Here is an 8,565-nt window from a genome sequence, read left to right as displayed (position 1 = left end):
AGGACGCACCTAGATTGGGGGGGGGGGAAATAAAGGCAAAAAAAATTTATCCCCCCCCCCGCCAGGCGCGGGGCTGGGGCGGGGAAGCCCGAGCTTCCCCCACCCCCAGAACGGGACCCAGAGCCATGCTTTGGCATCGCTCTGGGAACTTGCGGGGCTGGGGGAGGAGGAAGCCTTCCGCCAGCCTCCAAACCATGTCGGGAGACAGCGGGATGGCGCGCTGCGCCTCTCCCGCTGTCCCCCGAGCTTGTGGGGCTGGCGGTGGGGCTCTCCTGAAGCCGGGAGGTTGTGGGGATGGTGGGGGGGGAGAAGCAGGCTTGCTTCTCCCTCCCCCAGCCTCCCGATCAGGTCGGGGAAAAGCGGGATAGCGGAGCGCCGCCATCCCGCTTTCCCCCGACCTGATCTGGAGGTTGTGGGGATGTGTGGGGGGGGGAGAAGCAGGCTTGCTTCTCCCTCCCCCAGCCTCCCGATCAGGTCGGGGAAAAGCGGGATAGCGGAGCGCCGCCATCCCGCTTTCCCCCGACCTGATCTGGAGGTTGTGGGGCTGGTGGGGGGGAGAAGCAGGCTTGCTTCTCCCTCCCCCAGCCTCCCGATCAGGTCGGGGAAAAGCGGGATAGCGGAGCGCCGCCATCCCGCTTTCCCCCGACCTGATCTGGAGGTTGTGGGGCTGGTGGGGGGGAGAAGCAGGCTTGCTTCTCCCTCCCCCAGCCTCCCGATCAGGTCGGGGAAAAGCGGGATAGCGGAGCGCCGCCATCCCGCTTTTCCACGACCTGATCTGGAGGTTGTGGGGCTGGTGGGGGGGAGAAGCAGGCTTGCTTCTCCCTCCCCCAGCCTCCCGATCAGGTCGGGGAAAAGCGGGATAGCGGAGCGCCGCCATCCCGCTTTTCCACGACCTGATCTGGAGGTTGTGGGGCTGGTGGGGGGGAGAAGCAGGCTTGCTTCTCCCTCCCCCAGCCTCCCGATCAGGTCGGGGAAAAGCGGGATAGCGGAGCGCCGCCATCCCGCTTTTCCACGACCTGATCTGGAGGTTGTGGGGCTGGTGGGGGGGAGAAGCAGGCTTGCTTCTCCCTCCCCCAGCCTCCCGATCAGGTCGGGGAAAAGCGGGATAGCGGAGCGCCGCCATCCCGCTTTTCCACGACCTGATCTGGAGGTTGTGGGGCTGGTGGGGGGGAGAAGCAGGCTTGCTTCTCCCTCCCCCAGCCTCCCGATCAGGTCGGGGGAAAGCGGGATAGCGGAGCGCCGCCATCCCGCTTTTCCCCGACCTGATCTGGAGGTTGTGGGGATGTGGGGGGGGGGAGAAGCAGGCTTGCTTCTCCCCCCGCCAGCCTCCCGATCAGGTCGGGGAAAAGCGGGATAGCGGAGCGCCGCCATCCCGCTTTTCCACGACCTGATCTGGAGGTTGTGGGGCTGGTGGGGGGGAGAAGCAGGCTTGCTTCTCCCCCCGCCAGCCTCCAGATCAGGTCGGGGAATAGCGGGGTGGCGGCTCTGCGCCTCCCCGCTGTCCCCAGCTTTTGGGTGCAGGCTGCTGCCCGCAAGCCTTGCGAGCCCGCGGTACATCCCGCCGGGCTTGCAAGACTTGGGATAGCTTCCTGAAGCCTGGAGAGCGAGAGGGGTCGGTGCGCACGGACCCCTCTCGCTCTCCAGGCTTCAGCAAAAGCCTGCATTCGCACCATAGGACGCACACACATTTCCCCTTCATTTTTGGAGGGGGGAAAGTGCGTCCTATAGTGCGAAAAATACGGTAATTAAAAATCCTTTACATCTTCAAGGCTGTGTGTATTGCTTTTAAAACAAAAAAACAAAAAACCCACATCTTATGCCTAGATAGCCAAAGTTTTGCATTCTGCATCAAGTTTGAATATTGCTTGTTTCACATTCATTTATTCTGATTCTACTACTTTAGGTGAGGTGTAAAAACTGTAGTGCTCCAACGGCTTGCATTCTGACTACAAAATAAAGATTTTTTTTTATTCAAACAGAAAGCTAACAATTCTAGGGGACAGGGAAGTTACTGTTATTCTATTACAGTTTATATGTTGGCTGTCTTTTGCCAATGCATATTCAAGAGCGAATACAAAGACAGCATGAATGACAGTAGTTACCAGAACTTTATGCACCGGATACTGGAAGCAAGCACATTTTTTAAAAGTGGACAGCAAAGATGTGGACTTCTCCTGCAGTGACTGAACTTAAACATTATCTAAGAGTGAAAGAAAACAGACAAATTGGGGTTGTTTTATTGGTAAATTTGTCTTCCTTTATTCACCTTCGAATCTATCAGCAAGGGATTGTTTACAAAACTATTTTCAGAGGTTAAAAATCTCTCTTGAACGAGTCTTGATGGTTCCATCTTTTCTTATGGTTTTTAATGTGCAAATACTTGTTTGATTAAATGTGTATTTTTCAGTTTCTTTTTTACAAATAATAATAAAAGATTTAACCCAAAAAGAATTTGTGAAGGCATGCTTTTGATTTGGTGTTTTGCAGAAGTTGTTGACAAAGAATTATTGTATTTTATGGCAAGTTTGTTTTTAATAGGTTTGTTACTCTGGCATTGCGTACACTACCCTTTTTTCTGAATTCACATACACTTTCAAGGCTCTTTGCAGTCCCAAGAGCAAGAACAAAAAGTTGGGAGGGGGGAAAGCGACTGAAAATGAAAGTTTTTGAGATACTGAATTCTGTACTTTTCAGAAAATTGTAAAATTGCCCCTCTCCTGTTTGCTCAAAATGATAGCTCAAATTAACTGGGCCACCATATACATTCTCAAAAAAACTGCCTCCACTTTCAAGGTTTTTAATCAGCACATTGCAGGGGCCATTCGTCAAGCTAGGCAATCCAAATTCTCTTCAATACCATTGTATCTTGAACAAATTTAAGAAGTCATTCCCTAATAAGGTGAACTGCCCTGCCCAGTGGTCAAATGCCACATATACAGGCTCATGTCTGCTTGGAAGCCACACTCCTCTGACCTGAAAAGTTATAATTACAGACGGGAGTGGGAAAGGACAGAAGCAAACTCAGTGCTGATAAGAGCTTAGAAGTGCCCTAGTAATGCTTTGGGTATATATTTCAAGACTGACAAGCTCTTGTAAAGTTCTGCAGTTCAGTCCTCCCTCACACCTAAAGCAGTAAGACCGCATTAGTGCTGCCTATGCATAGAAGAGATATGTGCCGCAACAACAAATGACCACATGCCACAGGTCTCCATGTCCCATCAGCTTACTGAAATATATTTCTTTGCTTGTTGAACTTTGTACAATATTGTCAACAATATACCCTCCCCAATTTATGAACACAAGCAGAACACTACGGTTATTTAAAAAAAACCTACATGGCAATAATCAATATATATATACTGCTGATTTTCTTCCAAATATTAAATGAAAAACAAAACCAAACCCCAACCACATTTTTAACTCAGTTCCAGAATTGCTCTGGAATTTGCAAAGACCCTGACATAAAAACATATCCAAAGTAATTGCATAAACTGAGATGAAAAGGTGTTAGAGAGATGCTCTTAGACTGCAAATGATGTCTTTGACATCCAAACATATCTTAGTCTCAGTGCTTGAAACAATGGATGATCAGAGACTGGAAACAGCATTTACAAGCAAGTCATTATTTAAATACAACGGTATCCAACATAGCTGCTAAACACTGGACAATGTTGCAAGTCATCAGCACATCCACATGTTCTTCTAAGTGACGTTTGGGGTCCTAAAATACAAGTAGAAAATATTATTCGTAGACCTTATCGGAACATCACATTTGCAATTATTTGTTCTGTGTTTCTATTCCACGGCAGAACTGATGGCATCAATAAGCAATTAAAACTCAGGGTTCTCTTATGCAAGCTATTTGATGTAGTTTGTAATTAAAAAACCTTAAGTGTTAGATTGAGGCTGCACAGTGTTCATACAAAGCATGTTGTTGTCCTGAAAGTGGTATTTTGAACAAATGAGGACCTAACAATAAGAGACATATTTCTTTCCCCCTTAATATCCTGACATTGATGGGCAATTCTTGTGGCTATAGGAGGGGAGGACAATGATGGATAAATGAAGCCCTCCACACGTGCAATAGCTTTCCTACTCATTGTAGAGGCTTGGGCAGCTCCTTGTGTGCAATCCAGGGGAATGGGGGGGGGAGACTACATTGCACAGAAAGCTCTGTGACAACACTGGAATGTGCAGAGGATTCTTGACTGGGGATTATCACCATCATCATCTTCTTCTTCACTTATTAAATTTCAGACCTGCCTACCACCATGAAGTGCCAGGGGAGATCTCCAGAAGCGTGAACATTAATTGTCTGCAACTGTTTTGAATCAGACCCACACTGCCCATAAACACAGGACTGTGGCCTTGTACGGTGCTGCTTTTTCATATTAAAGGGCACCCATTCAAAACCTGTTCCAACACAGCAGTTCCCCCTTGTGGTTGCTTTAGGGCAGTTAAATAAGAGGTAGTGGCAGGTAGTTACTATATAGGGACCTACTAGGACAACATTTGCTATTCTAGACTATGCTCCCCCATGTTGACTGTGCTCGTTGACCTTTGGATATAGGGCAGTATACAATTTTAATAAATAAATAAATAAATCATAGTAATAATAGTTGCCACAGATCAGAATGAAAATAGCCATAGCCAAATAAGCAAGGTTTTTTTGTTTTTTAAAGTGCAAAACAGCCTCAGAGGCTGCAATTAAGAGCAGGAAGAGTGGTTAGAGAATAATGGGTTGCTCAACAGTATCCTTCCTACAATTTGCCTGTTGAAAGCCACACTAACAAGGCGCTTTCTCATTTGCAGCGCGAGGATAAAGGCGCCCCACATATGCTCCACCCCATCTTCTTGTAGCTACTGAGACTGATGGCGCAATTTGTTGGGGGAAAGAACTGATGAGCCGTGTCAAAGGGAGTCTGACCCTTAATCCAACTGCAACACTAGCAGGCTGCATCAGATCACAATCACAATCTCATAGCCCTTTACCCTGGAGTAAGCCCCACTGAACTCAATGGGACTTACTCCTGAGCAGGCATGTACAGTACCGCACTGCAAAATGCAATGTTGTTATTAAACCATAAACATGTCACCCTGTTGAAAAAGATACTTATCTAAATATCTGGGTATGCATTGCATTGAAAATTAATAGTGAATTTCAACAATCCATTATAACACTGTCTTGTTCTTATTCATTTATCAAGTTCATTAATGAATTCTGGGCTCCATTGACATCAATGGGAGCTTTGCCATTTGCTTCCAATGGAACTGGGACTCCATCCCATGTTATTTTAAGATATCCTCACTCAAAACAAAAGTGCTTTCCAATTAAATAAATGAAAACAAACCATAAAATACAGATTGGGGGTGGGGGATAGTGAAGTGGGGGGGAAAACCCTGATGCTAAAATGCTCTTTTTAGAAAATTTTGATTTGTAAACAAGTAGCGTATCTATAGTTTGCCACTGAATTAAACATTATTTTTGTCCACTCTTTGACTGTTTCATGTGCCTCTGTTAAGAAACTGCACAGTTGGACAAAGGAGGATTATCTTTTGCCAAGATTAGTTATGCTTTCCAAGATGAACCTGGTTAATAAGCAAACCCAATGACAGAGCCAGAACAAGACTTTGTCTTCTCAGCCTCTCTCCCGTTGTCCAAAGCTGCAACTTACATTTATTACACTTGTATACTGCCCATCCAACTAAGTCCCCTGGGTAGTTTAATTTAAAAACAACAACACAAATTACAATTTGCAATTAAAACCACTAAATCCAAACACAATAAATCACAAAGGCAAAAAGCCTAGCAACCCCACCCCCCACAACTTAAAATTGGCATAAAAAGCAGCCAAAACAATTTAAAACAGGATAAAACCCAGCAAGAGGAAACTGCATTCAATATCTGAAGCACCTATTAGATTGTAATTAAGAGGCCCTCTTCTCCCAAGGCTATAAAGACCTCAGGATAGGCACCTGTCAAGTCTTCCACTGCATCACCACTGAAAAGACCTTCTTTAGCCTGCCTCTCTTCATTAGGAGAGGGAATCTGAAGGCCTCCAAACAAGATCAATGCAAGTGTGGATGGGAGAAGGCAATTCTTCAGGTAACCACAATTCAAGGCAATTGGATCCAAGCAAGATGACAGATAGTAAAAGATCTGTAGCTGAGATAACTAGCTCATCCTTCCTAAACTTCATTTCTACCCTGCATACCTGCTATAGATGTAGATGTACTTGCTCAGGCAGCACAATTTTTAAACGACAAGATAAGCAAACACATTCTGTTCCATGGCTATAATCATGTATAAGTAAATAGCTGCATGCAATGTTGCAGTTCCATTGTCACAGATTTCTGCATGTGCAGCAGAACTTTCCTTTCCTCTGCCTGTAGCTCCACCCTTGGTAGTCTTTTCAAAATCTGCTCCAGAGGGTTTGACCCTCCAAATCAGGTTTGTTGGGGGGTACGGGGTGGAGGAAAAGAAAGGGACGTTCTGAGCAGAAATCTGCTTGATCGGTGCTGGGTACAACCCATAGTAAATCTCAGTACTGTCTCTTTCTTCAAACAAAAGGCGTTTGTTGGTTGGTTGGTAAAAAGCTTCAACCCCCCACATTCTGGAGTATCAGAATAGTTTGTTTCCTCCCTTCAACAAAAATTCCCTGCTGGATTGATGAAGATTTTTTTCTAGAAAAAGAGGTGCTGGAATTCCCCCTTTTTAAGTGGGGTGAGTTGTTGAGTGTGTCCCCCCCCCTTGTCTGCCCGCTCGACCCAACGCCATAGGGATAACATAAAAACCTTCACCGCCAAAATCACCCTGCCGCCCGCAGCCCAGAGCATCATGCAGGGGGATGGCACTGCAAAACTACATAGCTGCCGGAATTCACCAATGAGGTGCTGGAATGCAACAAAGAGGTGCCGGAACTCAGTTCCAGTGAGTTCCAGCTGAAAAAAAGCCCTGCCTGACTTTCCTACACAGCCATTTCTAGAAACGCCTGGATATGCACCCTGTTCACTGAAACTCATGTCCAAGTCCTTGCCATGAGACTCAATATTGGGTATTTGCATAGCACCTGGTAATATTCAAATAGTGCTGCCCTTACATCCACTACCTTGTAAGGTAGGACAATATTAAATCATCCCCATATTAGTTATCATGCTATTATAACTTTAGCTTGCCACATGATGCAGGTGGGTGGGGTGTACAATGGAAGAAGGCCTGCAGGTCCCCCGGGGGGGTTATTTGGCAGGCAACCTGGCAACTTTACTTCCAAGTAAATGGAAACAGATTATGAATGATCCCCCCTCCTTGGAATGCCCTTTGGCACAGGGGATTGTCATTTGAAAAAGAAGGCGTTCCCAGCTCTCTATAGCACAAGGAACAAGTCAAGTAGTATTCTGGGATTCAAGGATTAGGTTTCATAGTAACAATCCAAATTTACCATCCTAAAATCCAAAGGAAAACCAGAGTGTCTATGGGCTTTGAGTATGGATAATGGCTGAATTTTTGTGCTGATGACAGAATTTTATATGGGTATTCTTGTTCTCTTGGCTTTGGTGCCCAAGTGCAGGAATACTAGGGAAAACCCACTGTTTTTAAGGATAGGATGCCAGATGGTTTATTTAGGTAGAAAAATGTACCAAATGAAAAAGTGGCAGATGCCAAATGACAATTTTGTGCCCCACTGTTGAGACTATCTCAAGTCAAAGACTTCAAATAATTTGTTTCAGTGGAAATAAGTGCACCATTTGTAAGGAGTTAAGGAGAAAGGAAAAATCATCAGCATGTGACTAAACAAAAATACACAAAACATGTTATTTCACGTCAGTATAATTCATTACACCTCACCTGCTTGCCAACATTTTTTATTGCCAGCTGTTCAGGTGTCATCTTATCTTCTTCCTCCACAGCCTGTGAAGGATATGCAGAAAAGGTTAGCATTTGAGATCTTATTAAATCAGGAGCCCCCCAAAATTAAATGTTCTTTTATAAGGCTGAAGCTGAAGTGACAGCATCATTTTAATCACTACATACCCAATGAAAAAGGAAGCTATGCTAGGGAAACAGTCAAGGCCCACATCTCCACCCCCCCCACCCTGTATAACAGTGCTTTCATTGCCACTGTAAGTGGTCTGTGAAGTGTAGCATTTATATCTGTAGTGCTAACAATGTACACCACCCTTCACAGACTGACATGAAAGAGGAAACACTCTTCAGGGCAGGGGCCAAACTTCTGATAGAGGGGGAGACAACCGGAGGATGGAAGGAAGTGGCACAACTAGCAAGGAACACGCAAGTATCATTGGATCTTGCTTCTGATGGGATAAGCCCTTCTCTCTCGCTAGGTTCGCAACATATTTATATATATTATAAAGGCTAAGCCCGTCTATGTTGTGCACTTTCCTAGCTTTTTAAACAAGAAAGCAGATGCCAGCAGGGCTGGCAATTTTATGCTCACTTCTTAGACACTTTTAATGTTCAACAATGCCATTTCAGTTTGGGTTTTTTTGCCCCCAATTCCAGTACTAAGTGCCCTGATTTTTATTCTTTGTTTTTTAAAGGATGAA

The 8,565-nt window shown here is 45.4% G+C and overlaps 1 protein-coding gene across 6 annotated transcripts in view; it reads right to left on the bottom strand.

Moving 5' to 3' along the window:
* Nucleotides 1-3,207: 3,207 nt before the first annotated feature.
* Nucleotides 3,208-8,565, bottom strand: part of PSMD14 (proteasome 26S subunit, non-ATPase 14) — a 58,808-nt gene continuing 53,450 nt past the window's right edge. For all 6 annotated transcript variants that reach the window (XM_081199075.1, XM_081199073.1, XM_081199076.1 and 3 more), the window contains 2 exons: nucleotides 7,847-7,909; nucleotides 3,208-3,721 (listed from right to left, as the gene is read on the bottom strand). In XM_081199075.1, coding sequence (XP_081055201.1) covers nucleotides 3,623-3,721; nucleotides 7,847-7,909 — 162 coding nt within the window. In that variant the 3' untranslated portion in view covers nucleotides 3,208-3,622. The remainder of the gene's footprint in view (nucleotides 3,722-7,846; nucleotides 7,910-8,565) is intronic.

The sequence above is a fragment of the Podarcis bocagei genome, assembly GCF_964188305.1.
Source record: "Podarcis bocagei genome assembly, chromosome: 1".
Classification (NCBI taxonomy): Eukaryota; Metazoa; Chordata; class Lepidosauria; order Squamata; family Lacertidae; genus Podarcis; species Podarcis bocagei.
The sequence above is the reverse complement of the archived record's forward strand: the minus strand, read 5'-3'. Positions and strand labels throughout refer to the sequence as shown.